The sequence below is a fragment of the Sminthopsis crassicaudata genome, chromosome 3, assembly GCF_048593235.1.
Source record: "Sminthopsis crassicaudata isolate SCR6 chromosome 3, ASM4859323v1, whole genome shotgun sequence".
Taxonomy (NCBI): domain Eukaryota; kingdom Metazoa; phylum Chordata; class Mammalia; order Dasyuromorphia; family Dasyuridae; genus Sminthopsis; species Sminthopsis crassicaudata.
The window spans coordinates 116,402,158-116,427,640 of NC_133619.1; the positions used below are offsets into that span (position 1 = coordinate 116,402,158).

The 25,483-nt window shown below is 33.8% G+C and overlaps 1 protein-coding gene and 1 long non-coding RNA gene across 8 annotated transcripts in view; one reads left to right on the plus strand and one right to left on the minus strand.

Annotated features, from left to right (window-relative positions):
* PIBF1 (progesterone immunomodulatory binding factor 1) overlaps positions 1–7,490 on the plus strand; it is a 266,914-nt gene extending 259,424 nt beyond the window's left edge. For all 7 annotated transcript variants that reach the window (XR_012487776.1, XM_074299240.1, XM_074299239.1 and 4 more), the window contains one exon: positions 7,119–7,490. Coding sequence is in view for 6 of the 7 variants with exons in the window: in XM_074299240.1 (XP_074155341.1) it covers positions 7,119–7,172 (54 nt within the window). In the remaining variant the exon portion in view is untranslated. The remainder of the gene's footprint in view (positions 1–7,118) is intronic.
* The window catches only part of LOC141560680 (uncharacterized), a 181,157-nt gene that overhangs the window by 120,222 nt on the left and 35,452 nt on the right, over positions 1–25,483 (minus strand). The gene's annotated exons all lie outside the window — the stretch shown is intronic.

Consider the following 25,483-nt stretch of genomic DNA (forward strand, 5'->3'; position numbering starts at 1 on the left):
CTTACATTTTAGCTTCTTATAGTAGTATGTTTTTTTTTTTTTTTTTTTTAGTATTGCTTATGCTACCTTACCCCATTCCAAAATGGTATGCAGTGCCTTGACTCATAATATTGCCTGTGGCCCTCCCACTTCTCTCCTAAATATATACTTACTGGCAGCTCGTTGCTCAAAGTGGAATATGGGCAGCAGAATAAAAAATAGCCTTAGAGTCTAGTGAGAATATAGGAAATAATAATTCCACAATGTCTATAAGTACAATTTTTTTAGTAGGTTCTGCTAAAGCATATTAAACATCAGAGTGGGACATCTATTCCTTTATAATGTTGGTCAGGGGAAAGAAGATGAGGATGGAGATAGAAGGACTAGAAGACAGATAGAAACCATCCAGAAGAGCATTACAGTGGGATTTTGTAAGAGTTATGGTAGAATTTGGATATATACATGCAAAGATAGTTTTCAACACTCATCCTTACAAAGGCCTTGTGATCCAAATTTTTCTCCCTCTGTCCCCACTTCTCACTTCCCCTAGTTAGCAAACAATCCAGTATAGGTTAAAAATGTACAATTCTTTTGAACATATTTCCACATTTATCATGTTGAACACACACACACAAAATCAGATCAAAAGAGGGGAAGAGGAAATGAGGAAGAAAAAAAAACAAGTAAGCAACAAAAAAAGGTGAAAATACCATGCTGTGATCCACCCTCAGTCTCCATAATTCTCTCTCTGGATTCAGATAGCTCTATCACAAGTCTATTGGAATTGCCTTGAATCACCTCATTGTTGAAAAGAGCTAATTGAGTTTGGATATATTATTAACAAATTGTTTTAAGATAAAATTGGCTAGGGCAAAGTCTTATAGAATATTTTATGTGGAATAAAAACTAGAATATATGTACAGAAGAGGTATATCCTGTCTCCTGTGGGCACATAGGGTGTCTAGAAGTTTGTCTCTAGTATTGTATGCATTTGTGTTAAGGGTAGGAGTAAAGAACACTTTTTAAATCATTTAAACTTAATGGAATATACTTATCATTTTCCAAAACAATTTAGATTATCTAGGAACAAAGACAAATATAGATTAACCTTAAAATAAAGTAGAAATATTTTGATATAGTAAAACATTTTCTAGTCTGCCTTTCTCCCTTTTGGAATTCTATTGATAAGAACATACTATCTAGTGTGGGTTTTCTATTCTTTTGTCTTTTCTTCCTTTCCACCTGACCTTTGGTCACTTTGCCACTCATTAACATTTGCTAATATGAGAGAGAAACAATTTTGTTTTTTATTTTTATAAAGATTTGATTGAGAAAAGTTTTCAATTATTGAGCAGATTATCTTTGATATAATAATAATATGGCTATGGCTGGCTTTTGATTTCCAGCCAGATACTTTAAGAGAGTTGTATACCGTAGTAGGGTTAATCAAGATTCTAGAGTGTGGCCTCTCAACTCTAGAACTTTAAGATTCAATTTATTCATGAGTAACTCATGTTTGAGATACTTATCTCATACTATTAAAGTTTATATAAATTTAATTTGTACCTGAAAATTAGTTTATAATTCCCAAAGTTAAGAACAGTCATAGTAACTTTAGAGAGGACCCATGCCCTAATATCAAGATACCTGAAGTATATTTTTTCATTTTATGTCTTAATTATTTATATTCAGAAAGCACCTGTATTCTATTTTTTAAAGGAAAATATATTAATCATCAGAAAGTTATGAGCATGTATTTCACGATCTTGTAGTGATATTTCATCCAACTCTAGTAGAGGTTGATGAACTGTCTTTGTCCTAGTAAAACTTGGTACCTTGCTCATAGAAGATGTTAATCACTTTATTTTATTCAGTTAAATTAAGTTCAGTAAACATTCTTTGAAAACCTACCATGTTCAAAACACTGTCCTAAGAGCGAGACATTAGAAAACAAAAAAGAAATGTCTTTGTCCTTAAGATTAGTTAATCCTGATTTGACCAAATAGCTTTTTTTTTTTTTAGGGGGGGGGCAAGAAAAAAAATAGAAGGAATGGGGAGTGCCCACTGACCAAAGAATAGCTGAACAATGACATGTTAATGTAATGGAACACCATTATGCCATGAAAATGGCAAATAAAAAGAATTCAGGAAAACATGGGAAGATACATATTAACTGATACCAAGAGAGATATGAACCAGGAGAGCATCATATCTCTTGACTTATAAATTAAGATTTATACTCAAGATATCCATATTCAAATTAACTTTAATGATTAGTCTTGGTCCCAGAGAATAATGAACCCACTTCTTTGAAGAGGCATGATACCACAAAAGAACATTGTTAGGCATACTGTCTATACAATCATTTTTATTTTGTCAGTTTGCTAAATTGTGTTTGTTATGAAAGAGAATTCATTGTTATTGAGAAAGGGATATTGAAGGAAATGACTAAAATAAAAGATAAGGTATCTATAAAATATTAAAAATAAAATGAATGTGCTCTTCTAATAATTAGAATGCTTTGACCACTGAATATTAGTAGCTAGATGACTGACCAATAGAGCACTGGGCCTAGATTTGGGAAGACTCAAATTCCTGAGTTCAGACACTGATTAACCATGTCACCCAGTTCCTTGTCTGTGAAAGCGAGCTGAAGGAGGAAATGACAAACTACTCCAATATCTTTGCCAAGAAAACCAGAATGGGGTAATAAAATTCATACACAACTGAAATCACTGAACAAGCTTCTTTCCAGCTCTAGATTTATGATTTAAATGTATTGACTATCTGTTTTTTGATATTATTTGGACATTTTGGATTTATAATGTCCCTTTATGAAACTACACATTAATAAAATAATCATAAAGATATATTAACAAAATTTAACTATTATCCTTTACCATTTCACACAGCATAAATTCCTACTGTTAATAGTAAACTTAAAAAAAAAATCTAATTTGGAGGTGTTATGTTAAAGGGGAAAAAAAACTCCATATATTGGATTTTCTGTTATTCTTAAATAATCAGACAACGAACTGGTTCAGGGGAGAGAGGGGAAAAGAAAAAGAAAAAACATTAAACCTCCAGTTAAAAGTTAAAATTATTCATATCTGGTGAGACATAACCAAAAAAAATGTATTAAATAAATCACCGTTTCATTGGATATAGAGGGTAAATAATGTAATCTAAAGAAGATACTGTAGTGTTCAAAGAATCTAAAGAATCATCACTAAAATTCAGGTGATAATATATGTGATTTGTTTCATTATTCTTTTCATACTCTCTGCCTATTTGGATCAGGGAGGGGGAAAGATGGGAAAGCATTTTAAGAGGTACTGATACTGTATTCTTGTACCAGTCACACTGTAATTAAGACTAGAGCCAAAAGAGCCTAACTTATTATTGTTAAAGGATCAACTTCAGCAACTAGCAATATAGTGAGCACAGGACCTACAAATAAGATAATCTAACTCAATGTTTTGTTAGAAAGAGGTACTGTTAACTAATAAAAATTTAACTGCTGCACCCCACCCACACACAAATGGAGTTGGATTCAGTCAACATTTTGTGCGACTATAAATACTGGTAATGAAGGAGGGTGTTTTTTTCCTTTTTTTTTTTTTTTTTTTTTTTCAATGGTGAGGTTGGTAGGAGAGAGAGAAAAAAAATGCTTGTAGGAGGCAAAGCCAACATGGCATAGTAGCAGGAAGAATTACAGTGAGTCTCTCTCCAACATTTCTTTTACCCACCCAAGTAGTCTCCATAGATCTAGAAAACACACCAGACTTGGATTTCATGATTTAGAAATACAAGGAAAAAAGTCACCATGAGACTTTTTTCCAGGACAGGTTGGCATAGGGAAAAAAAGATATGTGAACACTGGGCAGCAGACTCTCAGCAGTATAAATGGTACAAGGAAAGGCTGTAACTAGGACAAAAAGTCACAGATCCAGCATAGAAGGGCTCAGATTTGTACAGGTTTCAGGAAATAGTAACTATTAGGGGTATTTTGTCAGTGCCCAGTTCTAGCTCTTAGATCCAGGCAGAAGAGAATCATGTGTACCAAGCCAAAAAGCAACCAAGCACCATCTTTGTGGCTTAGACCCCATGAGCAGAGCAGGCTCTCAGCTCCAGTTATTTTTTTTAATAGCTTTTTATTTACAAGATATATGCATGGGTAATTTTTCAGCACTGACAGCTACAAGACCTTTTGTTCCAACTTTTCCCCTCCTTCCTCCCACCTCCTCCCCTAGATGGCAGATAGACCAATCCATGTTAAATATGTTAAAGTATATGTTAAATCCAATATATGTATAAAGTCCAAACAGTTATTCTGCTATACAAAAATAATCAGACTTTGAAATAGTGTACAATTAGCCTATGAAGGAAATCAAAAATTCAGATGAACAAAAATAGATGGGATTGGGGATTCTATGAAGTGGTTCATACTCTGTTAGGTTCTTACTAAGTGCTAATGAGATATTAGGTTCTTACTAAGTGCTAAGTTGGTACTTAACAATTCTCTAGTTCTGGTCTTTACTAGGAGTTTAACCCCTTTGAACTCCTGGGGAGGAGCTTGCATGCTTAGGAGGAGCTAGTTCATTGGTTGAAGTAATTTTTCCCAGAAGCCCTTGCGTTATCCCTCGTCCATTCTCTGGGAGGATAAAAGAGGGCGGCCCTTGAGAGATTGAGAGTCTTGTTTGGGCCAGACCTGAGGCGGCTCTCTGGAGGGAGAGAAAAAGTCTCTACTGGAGGTCAGAATTGGCAGCAGCTAATGACAGCAGATCTCCTCCCAGAGTGTAATCGGCAGTTTCTGGAGACAACAACAGCACATTACAATACTCATTTCCCAGGGTGTAGCTGGTTCAATTCATCACTGCTGTATTGGAACTGATTTGATTTATCTCATTGTTGAAGAGCTCCAGTTATTTTTTTTTAATTATTTATTTAGAATTTTTTTTCCACAGTATATATGCATGAGTAATTTTTTTTATAATATTATCCCTTGTATTCATTTTTCCAAATTATCCCCTCCTCCCTCCACTCCCTCCCCCCGATGACAGGCAATCCCATACATTTTACATGTGTTACAATATAACCTAGATACAATATATGTGTGTAAATACCATTTTCTTGTTGCACATTAAGTATTAGATTCCGAAGGTATAAGTAGATAGACAGTAGTGCTAACAATTTACATTCACTTCCCAGTGTTCCTTCTCTGGGTGTAGTTATTTCTGTCCATCATTGATTAGCTGGAAGTGAGTTGGATCTTCTTTATGTTGAAGATTTCCACTTCCATCAGAATACATCCTCATACAGTATTGTTGTTGAAGTGTACAGCGATCTTCTGGTTCTATTCATTTCACTCAGCATCAGTTGATGTAAGTCTCTCCAAGCCTCTCTGTATTCCTCCTGTTGGTCATTTCTTACAGAACAATAATATTCCATAACCTTCATATACCATAATTTACCCAACCATTCTCCAACTGATGGACATCCATTCAACTTCCAGTTTCTAGCTACAACAAAAAGAGCTGCCACAAACATTTTGGCACATACAGGTCCCTTTCCCCTCTTTAGTATTTCTTTGGGATATAAGCCCAATAGCAGCAATGCTGGGTCAAAGGGTATGCACATTGTGATAACTTTTTGGGCATAGTTCCAAATTGCTCTCCAGAATGGCTGGATTCTTTCACAACTCCACCAACAATGCATCAGTGTCCCAGTTTTCCCACATCCCCTCCAACATTCATCATTATTTGTTCCTGTCATCTTAGCCAATCTGACAAGTGTATAGTGGTATCTCAGAGTTGTCTTAATTTGCATTTCTCTGATCAGTAGTGATTTGGAATACTTTCATATGAGTGGATATAGTTTCAATTTCATCATCTGGAGCTCCAGTTATTTCTGAAGTCTGCAGAGTAGTAACCAGCAAGGGAATCCCAGATGAAAGGAAAACTTGAGTTGTCATACTCAGCCACAATCTTCTGGAATTCCAAATAGAACAAGCCCACAGGCATGTTGTTGAGATCCAAACCAAAATTTGCAATGCTCAAATTGATGGAGGGAAGGGAACAGGTCAGGAGATAAAGGGGAAAGTAGCAAACAGGCTTTGCCCTACATCAGACCAATTTGGGAGCACTGAAAGCTTGCAGGTCTGCAGCTTGAGCTGCCCTTGAGAACTTCAAATCTTGGCAATCACTTTGAAAGGACTTACTACCCTGGAGAAACATTATATCCCTAATCATGTTCTTTGTACATTTGAAATGATTGTTTTGAGATTTATTTTAGCCATATTTTAAAATTTTAAATTAGCATTTTAAGAAAGTAGCAGAGAGAGAGAGAGAGAGAGAGAGAGAGAGAGAGAGAGAGAGAGAGAGAGAGAGAGAGAGAGAGAGAGAGAGAGAATAATGTTATACAGGCATGAGATTTAAGAGGGGAGATGTTACGAATGAAGAACAGCAAAGAAGTGACTTGTTCTATTAGCCCGTAAGAGTTCATGAAGGGGATGATTGTATAATAAGTATGGAATAAGTACAGTCATACATTGAGAACTAGGACTATGGAGATCCCCAAAGTCAACCACCTCATAAGAGGAAATTATAGTTGAGAGAAGTTAACTGACTTCTCAAGAGTCACAACTAAAGTATGGGAGGCAGGATTTGCCCTTAGGTCTTCCTGACCCCTAAGTCCAGTATTACCCCACCTAGCTGCTTGGAGTCACTTCATCTTGGATATTAAAGGTACAGTATGGCAGTCTAGATCCCAGTGTTAATAAGGAGCTTGATGAGTTTGATGAGCAGGGGATTAACAAGATGCTTTTAGAAATATTATCTCCTGATGTAACTTTTATCTTTATATATAATTCTCAGAGAGAGGTAAATAGATCCAGAAAACAGACCTCTATACAATAACAATTAACTTACTGTTAAATGTTGATGTTAGTTTTTTCTTCTTGTTATATAAGCATTAACTCTTTGCCATTAAATTGTCAGTATTTCTAAGTTAAGAAAAGCAAATAATTACTACTCTGTCACAACTTGACAATTTCATGGAAAACCTAACTGTATATAAGCTATTTATAAACTCTTAGCTGATCCAGTTGACCACATTTTACATATTCTTTTACTTTACAGACCAAAAAAGGACCATCTGAGTGGCTTAAGACACTGAAGACAAAAAGGACATAATTTTTTGGAAGAACTTCAAATCTTGGCAATCACTTTGAAAGGACTTACTACCCTGGAGAAACATTATATCCCTAATCATGTTCTTTGTACATTTGAAATGATTGTTTTGAGATTTATTTTAGCCATATTTTTAAATTTTAATTGTAATAGCTGATTTCACTTTAATAATTAAGCTTCATAGAGTATGAAATATTTCATACTTATTTTTATCTATTTTGATACAGAAAAATAATTTCTAGCAATTATTTATGATCTAGGTTAAAAAAAGGAAGTTTTTATAATTGTTTAATTTACATTAAAGAATATGTCTTATAAATATTTGTGTTTCTATTCATCAGGTTTTTTTTTTAATGTCCAGGTCCTATAAATGTCTAGGCCCTATAAATTTAGAATTTAACATATTTTTAGATTCACAAGGCATTGAATCTATCAAATAATCTGGAGAGGGAAATGGCAAACCCTTCCAGCATCTTTGCCAAAGGATCACAAAGAGTTAGATACAACTGAAACAAAGGAGCAATATACATTTTTGGACTATTTTCTACTGTATAGCAAATAGTACAGTTATCATTGATTGGCCAGTGTCACTTAGATGGTGTCTGACTCCTAGTCCACTCCTCTCTTCACTACCTATCACCTAGCTAAGAAGCCTAGAGAGCACTCACTAGCACTTGCCTTACATCAAGCAGGCTTACATAACCATCAGGACTCAAATTCCAAGGCCCATTTTTTATCCACTATTCCACAGTTTCCTCTTGAATTAAACATCATGGTCTCTAATTCCTGATTTTTTTGTACCAACATTTCTCTCTTGAGTTTTAAGAGTATATTTGCTTTTGGGCAGCTAGATGGCACAGTGGATAGAGTACCAGTCCTGAAGTCAGGAGGACCTGAGTTCGAATTTTACCTCAAGACACTTAACACACTCTAGCTGTGTGACTCTGGGCAAGTCACTTAACCCCAACTGCCTCAGCAAAAAAACTTTACGTGTATATGTGTGTGTGTGTGTGTGTGTGTGTGTGTGTGTGTGTGTGTGTGTGTGTGTGTGTGTGTAATTTGCTTTTTACCTTGAAAATCAACCATGCTTCAGAGTAAGGTACAGGGAGAGACCCAAAAACTTCTTCTTGGGTTTTGCTATAGTAGATTTAAATTGGGTATACCAAAAATAAGTCTGCAGCAAAATTACATAAAAGGTTTTTTTGTCCGAGATTCATCTTTATTATCTTACAAGTATCTTATAATTCATTAAAACTAGATTAGGGAATGAAAACTAATAATTCTACTTAAAGTAGGTGAAAGATCCATCAATCCTACATACTTTTAAAACTCCATCTTATCATTGGGGTTTGAATCCACATGATGCTTTCATGACACTTAGAAATCTTTATAATTATTCAAGAGACAGTTTATTCACTTGTATTAAAAGCAAATAAATACAGGTTATTTAGGGGCTCAGGATCCATTCCACCTTATTGCCCAATAACACCCCAACTTTCTGCTATTTTTTAGCTCATCAAGCTTTCCTTCTTTGCCTTTTTCTTTGCTTCTTTCTACATGGAACTGCTATCTCACCTCCATCTATCCTGATCCTCCCCCGTTTTAAAAGTCATAGGTTATCACCTAAAATTACTTTTGTTTTTCCACAAATTGATATTTATTTCAAAAACATATCAAAAATGCAATTTATTTAGCCTCAGACATTTACTACCCCATCTGACCCTAGGCAAGTCATTTACCCCCAATTACCTTCCCCATTCCCCCCAGAAGAATTTATTTTTGCCATAGCTACATAATTTCACTGAAATTGTTTCAAAGAAATTAGTGTAAATTAGCTACATTCATATTAAGATATTTTAAGATTTCTCATGTAATTTCTTGATTGAATCATCGTAATAACTTATTGCCTTATGTTTCTGCCTTTTGATATATAAGCTTTGTACTTTTTAATCCCCTTATATATGATAGGGAGGAAGGGGAAGGCTCAAAAGGAAAATTTGAATAACTGTGTTTTTTAGTTTTCCCAGTTACATGTAAAATTTTGAGTTTCAGATTCCTTCCCTCCCTACCTTTACCCCCTTTTAAGAAGGCACATGTGAAATTATGCAAAACATTTCTATAAAAGTCATGTTGTGAAAGAAAACATAGCATCCCCCCCCCAAAAAAAAAAACAACTAACTCTCAAGAAACAAAGTTTTAAAAAAAGAGTATGCTTTTCAATCTGTATTCAGATAAAATCAGTTCTTTCTCTAAATATGGATAGATATTTCATAAATTCTTCAGAGTAGTCATGGATTGCTGAAAAAAGAAATTCATGAAATAACTTTCAATAAAAGGATTCAGAACTGTGATTTCATTGATGATTTCATCTCTTCCCTAGAAGAAATTTCCTCTATCAATACAGATCAACAATAATTTACAACTTGTAAGGACCCTTAGTGGGGTAGTGAAGTGGTCCAATGGATTTGTTGTGCCTTCCTTATCCATACACTTGGAAAACTATCATTGGGATGCAGCAGCGTGGAGTGTCAATCCTAGAATCAGTAAGACTCATCCTCCTGAATTCAAATCCCACCTCAGACACATACTAACTGTTTGACTCTGGGCAACTCACTTAACTTTATTTGCCTCAGTTTCCTCATCTATAAAAGAAGCTGGAGAAGGAAATGGCAAACCACTCCAATATCTCTACCAAGAAAACACCAAATGCATCCACAAAGGGTCTGACATGATGGAAAAACAACCCAAGAACAAAAGAGGTTAATGATTTGCCCAGAGTCACATAGGAAAGTATATGTCAGATGGAATTTGTAGCCAGGCCTTCTTTGATTCCCTATACTACACTTCTAAGATATTTGCCTAATATAAATTTTATCCACAATAATAATGCTAATTTCATCTTCTCATTAGCAACTAAAGAACAATTAGACACTTATAAGATTGACTAAAATTAAATTCATATCCCCAAACCTTTAGTTCATAGCATATGTTCCTTCCTGAATGTCAGCCTTGTTAGTGCTATAATTAAGCAAGTTTTTAATGTTATGTTCTGAACATGTGCAGTCAAAATGTCACCAGCATTAAAAATGTGATCCTAAATACAAACATGGCCATTCTCCATAGAACTCTTTAAGCATCTTGCTCTCAAACATTATTTGCCTTTCACTCTAAAACAATCTTTTTTCTTATCTTGGGTTTCAGTCTATATCTGGTTAAAATCATCTTGATATATTCATTATTATTGATATGCTTTGATAAGATTTCCCCAAAAAATCTAAGCAAACTATCACAGTCCTAATAAGAGAAATGAAAAAGGAAAACATATGGGCTATGGTAAGCAGGGCACCATTTCCTGATCTCTTCATGATCAAACTCTTTCACCTTATTATTTCACTTGGGAAGCCTAAAGGTAGAAAGACTTCTATAATCTAAAATTTCCCAATTCTTCCCATTTTCAGATGTCCTGATTTCTAGTTCCTAACAATCATGGTCCCCTGTCAATAATTTTTTTCTAAATTATGATACAGTGAAACAGAATATTCCAAATCTGACCAGAGCAGAAATACATCAAGACTCTCAAAACATCTTCCTCCTTTGGTATCCTTGGTTGCTATTAAATCATCATTATTACAGATTTTCAGCTGCCCTGTAAGGCTACAATTAACTGCTTGCACTGAGCTTGTAGCCTCAAAGTTTAACCTTTTGTTATTCAGTCATTTCAGTCTCTTTGTGACCTCATTTGGGGTTTTCTTGGCAAAGATTGGAATGGTTTGCCATTATTTTATAGAAGAAGAAACTCAGAATCTGACTTCTTCTAAGTTACAGAGATATTAGTGGAGCCAAGAAAAGAACTCAAGTATGTTACCTTCTTATTATCTGTTGATTTTCTGTCATCATGTTGATGTTGTTCATTCATTTTTCAGTCATGTCTCACTCTGATCCTCATTTGGGATTTTCTTGGCAAAGTTAGTTAGTGCAGTGATTTGCCATTTCCTTCTCCAGGTCATTCTACAGAAGAGAAAACTAAGGCAAACAGTTTTAAGTGAATTGCCCAGGTCACACAATCAACAAGTGTCTGAGGCTAGATTTTGACTCAGGTTTTCTTAACTGCAGGTCACCTAGTTGCCATTTAAAACCTTCAATGTAATTAAGTAAAATTTTGATCAGGGGCCATTGTCCTGTCTCCATTTATTATGACTGAAGTTAGATCTTTGGGGGGGAGGGACCAGAGAAGGGGGATGGACTTTTATATAAATGATTGATTAGGTCACACAATCAAATTCAATCACTATCGTAGTCAAAACAACAAAACACCAATAATTTTTCATCACCAGGGCATAGCCTTAGAAAAAGAAATGGCAAATCACCTCAACAGCTTTGCCAAGAAAAACCCCAAATGGGACACAACCAAAAAAAACTCAAGCCTGAATGGCCAAAAGGGAGAGGTATGCTGAACTTGGAGTTCCAAGGACCCCAGTTGAACTCCTGCCTCCAAGTGGCAATCACTTAATCTCTCCATCAGTTTCCTCAACTGTAAGATAGTCCTTCCTCTGAGAGTTTTTCGTGAGAATCAAATGAGATAAGGTATGTAAAGTGCTTTCTTTGCAAACTTTCAAATACTATGTAAATGTTAGTAACTGTTTAGTTGGGAGAGTTTTTTTGTTCTGTTTGGAGTGAGAGGAACCAGGGTGAGAAGTTTATGATGAAAAAACAAATGAGAAATACTAAAATGTTGAAATGATTTTTTTTTGACTCAAATTTAATAATTTGGGTAGATATATATTTGAATCTAGTATTATTTAATCTTTGGCTTTCCAGCAACGATTTTTCCATATTAGCAAAATCTTGACTAAAGGTTATTCGTTAACCAGTTGACTATAATTCCCTATCCTGGCAACCAGGGAAATCTCACTTCTGATAGGGGCTTAATCCCTACAAGTTTAAAATTTGCTCAATTTTTAAAGGGAAAAACCTAGTGAAGCCCTTTATCTCTTCATGTCCTCATGATGCAACAACCTCTTAACTTTCCTCATTGCCTTCAGTCTCACCCTGCTCTAATCTAGACTACATACAAACTGCCTGATTAAACTTCTTAATGTACAGCTCAGGTCATGTTCTTACCCTGCCCCTCAAACTTCCCTATTGCCCTCAGGATTAAAACCAAGTGTTATAACCTATCTATTTAAGGCCTTCCACAATTTATCATCAATCTAGGTTTCTAACCCTATGTCTCTACAAAGGTCAGCCTACCAAAGTAGAGAGAATGCAGGATTTTGAGTTAGAAAAATCAGCTTCAAATCCTACACTAGACACTTAAAAGCTGTGTCATCCAGCCAAGTTTTCCCAGATATAAAATGGAGATAAAAATATGTTGTAAGGATCAAATGAGATAATGTATGTTAAATACCTTACAAACTTTAAGTGCTATTATAAACATTAGCTATTATTCACACCAGCCCAGATTTCTGTGCAAACTAGTTGATGCATTCACAATTGGCAAGGAATACTCTGGGAACTTTGACTTTCCTGACTTTCAAAGAACTATTCTTCCTTCATGGGTTGAACTTCCCTTTCCTATCTACCCTAATTCATCTTGTCAAAACTTTAAGGTTCTGCTTCCTTTTCCATAAAGCTTTTTCTGACTGCTAGCTCAAATTGACCTTGGCCTATTTTGAAACTGGACTAGAAAAAGATATGTCTATACCATCAGCACAGCCTTTGACCTTTATCATATAATACTTGATTTGTTAGTGTGTTTTTTAGTGCATCTCTCCTCTCTTCTCCAACCAGATGTAAATTCCCTAACCACAGGAATCCTATCTTGAACATATTTCTTTGTAACCACCAGAGATAATAACCCACAGACTGACATACTGGACAAAAATATTGCTTGATGGACGTTTGTGCTCTGAGAAATCTCTAATATTCTCTACTTCTCATTGACTATCCTTCCAGTGATCCAAGTTTATTCTTAACTCTTCACTCTCACACATTCCCCCCCCCAATCAGTTTCCAAATCTTGACATTTCCAACTTCATGATATCTCCCACACTTCCCGAACCCTTATCTCCACTAATAGTCACTATTTTGTTCAGGCCCTATTACTATTGCCTGGACTACTGTTATAGTCTCTTTGGTCCCCCGATTCAAGACACACATATACAAGGTACTCCATAGAATCTCCACAGAGATTTTCTAAGACATAGACCTAACCGTTCCCCTGCTCACCAAACTCCAGCATTTACCTGTTTCCTTTAGAATCAAGTATAAACTCCTCTGTTTGACATTTAAACCTCTTCACAATCTGGCTTCTTTATACCTTTCCAGCCTTTTAATATTACTCTCCTACTCACATTTTTTGATCCAATCATACTGGATTAACCTCTATTCTGCACATAAGCCATTCCATCTTCCCTCTCCTTATCTCTGTCCCACGCCTGGAATGTATTCTTCTTTACTTCCTTAGGTCTAAATTCACTCTTTTCTACACAAAGCCTTTCCTGATTCCCACCCCCAGCTGTTTTTAATGCACTTCTCCTCAAAACTACTTTATATTTAATTCAGTTTGTATAATAATGTCTCCTCCCCTCATTAATCTATTATCTCCTCCCCTCATTAATCTATTATCTCCTCTATTAGAATATAAGCTTCTTGAAAAGGACAATTTTTTTTTTTTTTTATTGCAGATTGGAGTAATGACTAATACATTTAGTAAACACTTAAATACTTCTTGACTGATAAATGATCAACTGTATTCTTCTTTTGCACATTATCTGGCAGCAGATAAAATGTTAAATTTTGCCCACGATTACAAAGTCCAGGGAAAGGAATCGAAAACCAAAAGGGTATAGATGATAGAAAAGGAAAAAAACAAATCAATTTAAGAAGTATACATGATGTCCCAAAAGTCACTGTGTTATGTGACTATTTGTCTAAGAGATGAACTCTAAAAGAAGAATGTGATGTCACTTAAAATATAGAAATCAAAGATTCCTAGCTGGGCATGGAATATAAATGAAGACTAGTAATAATATACTTGCCTACCATACTGCAACTCTTAATTTAAAAGGCTTTGAAATAAAATGGAGAGAACATTCCCTAAGCTAGATATGACAGAGGATAGATAACAGTAAAAGATGAAAATCAGTTAAAACATCCGCAAATTCATAGAAAATGAGATCCAAAACAAAACAAAAAAATTCGTCATCATCATCATCATCATCATCATTAAGATGTAGACCCATAACACCTCAATAGTCTTTGAGTGAAAGAATAAAGTTTAGGCAATAACAATGTAAGCTAGAAATACTAATGCAACATGGGAAATTTGATCTCATGGATATCACAGAAATTTGAAGTAATATACAGTGATATAAAATAATAACATATATATTAAAAAAAAGAAAAATAATAGGTTAAAAGAAGAGGGAGTAACATTGTTTATAAAAAAAGGAATATTCACCCATGCCAAAATAACAGAATGAAGAAAGAACCCTCTGAAGCCCTTCCAAAATCCTATCCAAACGACTAGAAAGCTGCCTCAGAATTGATCCAAAACAGAGAAGCAGCTTACCAGCCCAGCAGAAAGTTGTCTCTCTGGGTGGGGAGCAACAGCCCTAGCCAACCTCACTGCAGGGGGCCTGCAGGGGGCCTGCAGCAGGCCCCAGCCTGGGGCAATCCATCAACAAGATCTCACTCTCTCACAAATCTCTGTAGAGAAGTCAGTGCAGCACAGCCAGGCTCTACTCCAGTGTCCCCACCCCCAGGGCAAGCCACCAGCCAGGCCTTGACCTTGTTGCTGACCAGTGGTGAACCACTGCCCTGGAGAAAGACAACAGCAAGACCCTGCCCCAGGAGCCTACTAGCAGAAACACTTTGTTTCCATAGCAATGAAGCAATAGGGCCCCAAGCCTGGAGCAGGCCAACAGTCATAACCCACACCCAAGGGAAGTCAATTTATCCATCCCAGATAGGGAAGCCCAAAGAAAGCAAGTGGCTAAGCCCGGAAGCCCAGTGAAAGCCAGTAGGAAGATCCAGAGCCCTGACACAAAAAGCTTAGGGCAGAGCAGGGCCAGAGTCCAATTATCACATAATAACACCAAGTAATTTTAAAATATAGTAGAAAAAATAAACAAAAAGCCCCAAACCAAAACAAACAAAAAAAGGAGCTTAACCATAAAATGTTAATATAGTGATAAAGGACCATCAGGGCATAAACTTAGAAGAAGATATTAGGGTCAAAATGGTTTATTATGTGAAGCCTCAAAGAAAAATGTAATTTGGTCCCAGTCCCAAAAAGAATTCCTGGAAGAGTTTGAAAAGATTTTTTTTTTTTTTTTGGTTTGAAAACCCAAATCTCAATTACCTTTCATATTCTTTTTTTATAGGTTAAATGTATGCAATTCTTTTCTATTTTTTAAATTTTATTTTATTAAAAAAATTTAATAGTATTTTATTTTGCCAAATACATGCAAAGATAATTTTCAACATTCATCTTTGCAAAACCTGTTCCAAAGTTTTCACCCTCTCTCCCTCTTTTCTCCTCTCCTAGAGAGCAAGCAATCTAATATAGGTTAAACATGTGCAATTCTTCTAAACATATTTCCATACTATAGAAGAAAAATCAGACCAAAAGGGAAAAAAAAAAAAACACAAGAAATAAGGAACAGAACAAACAAAAGAGGTGAAATAGTATTCTTTAAGACATATTCATTCTTCATGGTTCTCTCTTTTGGATAGGAATGGCATTTTTCACCCCAAATCTATTGGAATTGTGTTGACTCACATGATTATTGAAAAGAACCAAGTCCATCATGATTGATTATCACATAATCTTGTCATTACTGTTTACATGGTTCACTTAGTTCTGCTCACTTCACTCAGCAACAGTTCATGTAGATCTTTTTTAGTCTTTTCTGAAATCAACCTGTTCATTATTTCTTATAGAACAATAATATTTTATTACCTTCATATACCATAACTTACTCAGCCATTCCCTAATTGATGGGCATCCAGTAAATTTCCAGTTCCTTGCCACTACAAAAAAGAAAAACTGGTACAAACATTTTTACACATGTAGGTCCTTTTCCACTCTTTTTATGATCTCTTTGGGATACAGACCCAATAGTGACACTGCTGGATCACAATTTGATAGCCCTTTGGGCATAGTTCCACAGTGTTCTCCAGAATACTTCATCAACAATGCATTAGTGTCCCAGTTTCCCCACATCTGCTCCAACATTTATTATTTTTCCTGTCAATTTAGAGAATCTGAAAGGTGTGAAATACTACTTCAAAGTTGTCTTAATTTGTATTTCTCTAATCAATGGTGGATACAGAGCATCTTTAAAAGGTATTTAAAAACAAATTAAAGAAGTAGAAGAAAAGTTGGGAAAAGAAATGGGAATAATGAAAGAGAATGATAGAAAAATAACATGGGACAAGATAGGCAAAAATTTGCTAAGGAAGGTAACTCAAAAAATAAAAAAAATTGGCCAAATAGGAAAGGAAGTTTAAAAAAAAAAAAAGAAAAAAAAGAAACTCCCTGAAGAAAAGGAGTCTTTAAAAAATAAAACTGGAGAAGTAGAAAGTAATGATGCTTGCAGAAACTAAGATACAATAAAAAAAAAAATCAAAAAGGAGAAAAAAAAAAAAAAAGAAAATGTGCACTTTCTCACTGGAAGAATAAGTGACTTAAAAAATAGATCTAGAGGGTCAGCGAGGTGGCACAGTGGATAGAGGACCAGCCCTGAAGTCAGCATGACTTGAGTTCAAATTTAGTCTCAGACACTTAACACTTCCTAGCTGTGTGACCTTGGACAAGGCACTTAACTCCAATCACCTCAAGGGGGAAAAAACAGATCTAGAAGAGAAATTATAGGAATTATTTTTTAAAAGCCCTAAAATTATCAAAGAAAACTGCCCTGAAATATTAGAACTGCAGGGCAAAATAGAAATTGGAAGAATACACCAATCACCACCTGAAAGAGATCACAAAATAAAAACTCCCAGGAAAATCATAGCCAAAGCTCAAAGTTCAAAGATCAAAGAAGGAGAATTCCAAGCAACCAAAAAGAAACAATTCAAATACATAGGACTACAGTCAGTATTACACAGGATTTGATAGCTTCCACATTAAAGAAGTGGAAGACTTATGATATGACATACCAAAAGGCAAAGGAGTAGGATTACAACCAAGAATCATCTACTTAACAAATTTTAATATCTTTCAGGGCAGGAAATAGATATTTAATGAAATAAAGGACTTTTAAACACTTCTAATTAAAACCTTGACTTCCAGATACAAGAGTCAAGGGAAACATAAAAAGATAAAAAAGAAATAAGAAAAAAAAATTCTACAAGATTAAACTGTTTATATTTCCATATGGCAAGATAGATAATATTTGTAACTCTTATCTTTATTACTACAAAATTAGATAGATTATTTGTAGACAGAAGGGGTTAATATTTGATGACTTTAATGAGATGATGTCCCCCTCTCCCAAAAAAATAAAGGATTGAGAAAGAAAATTGCACAGGAAGAAAACAGAAGGAGATTGAATGAGGTAAATTATTCTACATAAAAGAGCCAGGAAAGAGCTGTTATGATGGAAGAGAAAAAGAGGGATGGTAAGCAAACCTCACTATCATTCCAACTAACACAAAGAAGAAATAACATACACATTCAATTGGATATAGAAATCTGTCTTACTTAATTTTGATTATATTAAATTAAAAAGTTTTTGTACAAACAAAACTAATGCAGACAAGATTAGAAGAGAAGCAATAAACTGAGAAAACATTTTTACATTCAGAACTTTATTTCTAAAATATATAGAGAACTGATTTTTTAAAGAATGTTTTAAGAATTCAAGCAATTCTCTGATAAATGGTCATAGGATATGAACAATTTTCAGATGAAGAAATTGAAACTATTTCTAGTCATATGAAAGAGTGTTCCAAATCACTATTGATCAGAGAAATGCAAATTAAGATAATTCTGAGATACCACTACACACCTCTAAGATTGGCTAAGACAAAAAAAGATAATGATGACTATATTGGAGGGGATATATGGAAATACTGGTTCACTGATACATTGTTGGTGGACTGTGAACAAATCCAACTATTCTAGAGAGCAATTTGGAATTATGCTCAAAAAGTTATCAAACTGTTCATACCCTTGAATCCAGCAGTGTTTCTACTGGGCTTATTTCCCAAAGAGATCTTAAAGGAGGGAAAGGGATCCACGTGTGCAAGAATGTTTGTGGCAGCCCCTTTGTAGTGACAAGAAACTGGAAACTGAATGGATGTACATCAATTGGAGAATGGCTGAATAGGTTATGGTATATGAATTACAAAATATTATTGTTCTGTAAGAAATGACCAGCAGGATGATTTCAGAAAGGCCTGGAGAGACTCACATGAACTGATGCTAGGTGATATGAACAGAACCAGGAGATCATTATACATGGCAATATGTATATACTATGATCAATTCTGATGGACATGGCTCTTTTCAACAATGAGATGACTCAAACCAGTTCTAATGATCTTGTAATGAAGAGAGCCATCTACACTCAGAGAGAGGACAGTAGAAACTGGATGTGGTTCACAACATAGCATTTTCACTCTTTTCATTGTTGCTTGCTTGCATTTTACTCTGCTTTTTCTTCTTTTTTTTAAACTAGTTTAATTTGATTTTTCTTGTGCAGCACAATAATTGTATAAATATGTATGCATATATTGGATTTAACACATATTTCTACCATGTTTAACATATATTGGACTACTTGCCATCTAGGGGAGGGCATGGGGAAAGGGAGGGAAAATTGGAACACAAGGTTTTGCAAGGGCTAATGTTAAAGAATTGTCCATGCATATGTTTTAAAAAATAAAAAAGCTTAAATAAATTTCCAAGGGGGGGAAAAAGAAATCTATCTTACGCTATAAGGAAATTTTTTTAAAAGATGAGGATAATGGGGGAGGTAAGACTGATAAAAGGAAAGATATCTTGGGAAAGATGGTGATCAAATGTAAATCACTTATAAGTAGGGAAAGGGTGAAGTATAAGAGAAAAGGGGATAAATAAGTAAAAAATAGCATAGAGTGACATACACAATTATCATGGCTATAAATGTGAAAAGGATGAATTCACCCATAAAATGGAATTGAAATGTTTTAAATAGCAGAATCTGATAATAATATATTGTTTACAAGAAACTCATTTGAAGCCGAGAAATATATACACAGAGTAAATAAGAGGCTAGAGCAGAATCTGTTATGCTTCATCTGAAGTAAAGAAAACAGGGGTAGCAATCATGATCTCAGACAGAGTAAAAGCAAAAATAGACTTAATTAAAAGAGATAAATAAGGAAAATATGCCTTTTTGAAAGGGATCAAAGACAATAAAGTAATATTAATACTAAATTTATGCACCCAATGTGATGGTGTCTAAGTTTTTGAAGAAGTTGAATGAGTTACAGAAGGAAAATTATTATACAACTATACTAGTGGGGTATCTTAACTCTTCCCCTCTCAGAACTAGATAAATCTAAACACAAAAAATAAACAAGAAAAAAATTATGGAGGGGAATAAAATTCTGAAAAAGTTAGATATGACAGATCTCTAAAGAAAACTGAGTAAGAATAAAAAAGGAATATTTTTTCCAACATTAAATGATACCTACACAAAAACTTACCCTGTATTAGGACATAAAAACCTCACAATCAAAAGAAGAAAAACAAATAGTAAATGTATCCTCATATTATAATCTAATAAAAAATTATATTAAATTTTTGGATTTTGGAAAAAAGAGATTAATTTTTAATTGGAAACTAAGTAATCTAATCCTAACAAACAAGTGGGCCAAAAAACAAATCATTGAAAAAAAAAATCAGTAATTTCATTAAAGAAAATGACAATAATGGGACAACATGCCAAAACTTATGTAATGCAGCCAAAGCAGTATTTAGGGGAAATTTTATTTCTCTAATTGCTTGGATCAATACAATGGAGGGGAGGGGGAGAAGCAGATGAATGAATTAGGTGTGCAATAAAAACACAAGGAAAAGAACAAATTAAAAATCCCCAATTAAACACCAAATTGGAAATCCTGCAAATCAAAGGATAGATTTGCAAAATTAAAAATAAAATTAAAAAACACTAAAGCAGCAAACAAAATGAGAAAGTGGTTTTATGAAAAAATCAACAGCACAATAAAATAGATAAATCATTAATTAATTTGATTTTTAAAAGGAAAGGAAAAAAAATCAAATCACTAGTATCAGAAATGAAAGGGGTAAATTCACCATCAGTAGAGGAGAAATTAAAACAATCATGAGGAAATATTTTGTCCAATTATATACCAATAAATTTGACAGTTTAAATTAAAATGGATGAATATCTGCAAAAATATAAGTTATCCAGGTTAACAGAAGAAGAAATAAAATACTTAACCCAATTTTAGAAAAAAAAAAATTGAACAAGCTATCAATGAACTTTCTAAAGGAAAAAAAAATCCCCAGGACCAAATGAATTCACAAGTAAATATAGGTGAAGAAGGAATTTTACCAAATTCCATTTAAAACACAAATATGTACTGATATCCAAACCAGAAAGAGCCAAAACAGAGTAAGAAAACTATAGACCAATTCTCCTATTGAATATTGATGCAAAAATTTTAAATAAACTGCTAGTAAGGTCTAGATCTCAAAAATGTTTTGTTTGTTTTTTAAAGGAAAATGGTCTATTTGTACATAAATATTTTTTAGCAGCTCTTTTTGCTAAAAATTAGAACTCAAAAGGAAATCCAATTGAGGAATGATTAAACTTAGCTATGGTATATGATTGTAATGGAATATTAGTGTGCTATAAGAAATGATAAGCAAAATTATTTCAGAAAAACCTAGATTTAAACAAACTGATAAATAGTAAAGGGGACCAGAACATTGTACATAGAAACTACATACAACATTGTTCCATGAAGAATTGTGAATGACTTAGCTATTCTCAGCAACACCATAATCTAAGACAATCCCAAAAGACTAACTGATGAAGCATATCATCTTCATCCAGAAAAAGAATTGAAATAAATTGAACATATATTGAAGAATTCTATTTTTTATCTTCTTTTTTTAAAAATTGAATCTTCTGGAACAAAATGACTAATATGGAAATATTTTACATAATTACACATATATAACCTATTTTGATTGTTTACTGTCTCAGGAAGGGAGGAAGGGACATAAGAAGGAAAGGAATTTGAAACTCAAAACTATATTTTTTATAATTTCAATAGTATTTTATTTTTCTAATTACATATAAAAATAGTTTTCAGCATTCATTTTTGTAATATTTTGAACATATTTCATATTAGTTCAGTTGTAAAAGAAAAAAATCAAACAAAAGGGAAAAACTCAAAAGGAAAAAAAAAGCAAACAAACCAATAGAAAGGTTAAAATACTATGTTTCAATATCCATTCAGTCTCCATAATTCTCTCTGTGTATGCAAATGGCATTTTCTATCCCAAATCTCTTGGAATTGTCTTGGATCACTGCGTTGCTGAGAAGAGCTAAGAATATCCTAATTGATCATCACATAATCTTGCTCTTTCTATGAACAGTGTTCTTCTGGGAACTCAAAATTTTAAATAGAAATATTTTAAAATTGAAGGGCAGTTCAAATCTGGTCTCAGACACTTAACACTTCCTAGCTGTGTGACCTTGGGCAAGTCACTTAGCCCCAGCCTCAGGGAAAAAAAAATTAAAATTGAGAAAAACAAAGGTATATTTATTGGAGAAAGTTCAGAAATCAGTTGAGGAAGACATGGCAGAGAAGCTTTGGGAGAAAAAGAAGTGATTCAGTTAGAATACCACAAACCAACCACACTGAAGAGAAAGCAAATAAAATGTTCAGAAAACATTAAAAGCATGGCAAGGAAAGGCGTGCTCTAATAGTGATGGGCAGTTCAGTTATATTGACATCTGCTGAAGCACACTGTTTGCCCAAATCAGAACAACTAATACTTTCTTGAGTTGGTGGCAATTTCATCCTTCAAAATGGGTAGGAACCAATAAAGTGAACTTGTATTTTGGATCTAATTCTCATCAAGAGGGAGGAACTAACTTCAGGGATGGAAACAGTGAGAGCCTTTGGGAAAAGTGATCACTTTCTCCCATTTACAACAAAAAGAAAAAGTTGGAGTAAGCTACTAGAACCTATATTTCATAGAACCCTCAAGCACTAAAAATCTACAGAGAATATCAGCCCAGGAGGGATAGACATGACTAAAATGAAATTCTAAAAATACAGTGAGAAATAATTCTCATAGGTGATAAGCACTATGCCTGACATGTGCTAGGTGCTTAATGTTGATTGGTTGATTGAAGAGAGAGAAACTGTCTTTAGAGACTACTGGGCATGCATATGGAACTCACCAAAGAACTTAGGTTTTTTAAAAGGTAGGTAGAAAAGATGGAAACCAGGGCAGGTATCAGAGAATGAATACAAAAGTATGGCATAGTCCCATATAAAATGGTGCCAGGGATGCTGAATCCAGCAAGAAAAATTAAGGATCATAAAAGGATGTTTAAATTTAATGGGGGGAAAAATATCAAAGTATCAAATACAGTCAAAGGACTGCTGTTTAGGTTGAATGAATGATGATGATTTAACAAGAGATAAGAAAGCAGAACTATTCAATTTCTATTTTGTTCCCATTAGTGAAAGCTGGGGCACAATACATAGAGCATTGTGCTTCAAGTCAGGAAAACCTGAGTTCAGATTTTCTCACAGATACTTATAGCTCAATTTGCCTTAATTTCTTCATCTGTAACTTTTGTGTAATGATATCATGAACCTCTCAAGGTTATTATGAGGAAAAAAAAGATACTATTTGTTTATCAGAGTACCTGGCACATAATAGGCACTATATAAATGCTTAAATGTTTCCTCTGCCAAGGAGAGTATAAGCACTGGAAGGAACAACAAAAAAATAGTTATTGGAGAGTAGATATCCAATATAAATAGATAGCAAGTCTATGCCAGAAATATCAAAAATAGCTGATTGACTACCCTATAGCAAACAATACTCAGAAAGTATCCTGAAACAGATTAAAATGTAGCTTGAAAATATTTTTTTAAAATAAACAGAAATAATATGATTATTTCAATAGATGCAGAAAAAGCCTTTGACAAAATATAGCACTCATTCCTAATAAAACTAATAGAGAGCATAAAAGTAAATGGAGTTTTCCTCAAAATGAGTAAAGTAACATTGGCAAATATTATCTGTAATAGGGACAAACTAGAAGCCTTCCCAGTATAATCAGAGGTAAAGCCCATTATCACCTCTATTATTTAATATTGTACTAGAATCAAAACCTATCAATCGGGGAATGGCTGAATAAATTATGGTATATGAATGTTATGGAATATTATTGTTCTGTAAGAAATGGTAAGCAGGCTGATTTCAGAAAACCTGGAAAGACTTATATAAACTGATGCTAAGCAAAGTGATGTGATGATCAGCTATGAGCTCTTTTTAGCAATGTGGTAAACTGAGACAATAGACTTGGAATGGAAAATACCATCCACATCCAGAGGATAACTATGGTCACTGAATGTGGAGTAAAGCATAATATTTTCACCTTTTATTTGTTTGTTTGCTTGCTTTTTTTTTCCTCATGTTTTTCCCCTTTGTGATCTGATTTTTCTTGTATGACAAGACAAATATGGAATTATGTTGAAAAGGACTGTATAATTCATATCAGATAGCTTGCTATTTTGGAGAGTGAGGAAGTAAGGGAGGGAAGGAGAAAAAATTTGGGGATGCAAAATCTTATAAAAATGAATGTTGCAAACTATCTTTACCTGTATTGGAAAAATATAATACCATTGAGGGAAAAAAAACATTGTACTAGAAATATTAGCTATAATTAAAAGAATTAAAATAGGTAATGAGGAAACAACTCTAGAATTTTTTGCAGATGATATGATATATTTACAAAATCCTAGAGGATATACTAAAAACTACTTGAAATAATTAACAACTTTAGCAAAGTTGAAATATACCAAATAAAAACATAAATCATCAGTATTTTTGTATATTACCAACAAAATTCAGCAGCAAGAAATAGAAAGAGAAAAGACTTATAAACAACATAAAGTACTTGGTAGAGTACCTGTCAAGACAAACCTAGGAACTATATGAATACAACTATAAAACTTTTCACACAAATAATGTCAGACCAGAACAATTAGAAAAACATTAGTTGCTCATGAGTAGATCAAGCCAAAATAATAAAAAATGACAGTTCTTCCTAAATTAATCTATTTATTCAGTGCCATAGTAATCAAACTATCAAAAATTATTTTCTGGAGCTAGGAAAAAAATAATAAAATTCACTTGGAAGACCAAAAACTCAAAGATATCAAGGAATAAGCTATAACAGATCTCAAACTATATTAAAAAGTAGTAATTATCAAAACAATCTGGTACTGACTAAGAACTAAGAGTGGTGAATGAGTGAAATAGAATAGGTACATACAAACTGAATTATAGTAAATGATCATAGTATTCTGCTATGTGATAAACCCAAAGATCCAAATTTTAGAACAAAAACGTATTATTTGACAAAAATTACTTGAAAAACTGAAAAATTGTATGGCAGAAACTAAATATAGATCAACATCTCATACCGTATATCAAGATAAGGCAATACATGATTTACACATAAAAGGTAATACCATAAGCAAATTTAGAGAGTATGGAATCGTTTATCTGTCAGATTTATAGATAAAGGAATAATTTAGGACCAAAGAAAACATAGAGTGCATTTCTAAATGTCAAACAGATAATTTTAATTATATAAAATTTAAAAGTTTCTGCACAAACAAATCCAATGCAACCAAAAAAAGGAAAGCTGAAAAGTAGAGGGGAGATTTGCAACAAGTATCTCTGATAAAGGCCTCATTTCTCATATTAGATAGAGAGAACGAAGTTAAATTTACAAAATATAAATCATTCTCCATTTGATTAATGGTTAAAGGATATGAACAGACAGTTTTCAGATTAAGAAATCAAATCTATAGTCAAATGAAAAAAGTTTTAAATCATTATTGATCATCGTAAATTAAAATAACTCTGAGGTACCATCTCACAACAATCCATAAAGGCTAATATAATACCCCCAAAATGTTGGATGTTGGAGGGGATGTGGAGAAAATGGGACACTAATTCATTGTTGGTGGAGTTGTGAACTGACCTAACTATTCTGAAGAGAAAGTTGGAACTATGCCCAAAGGGCTAT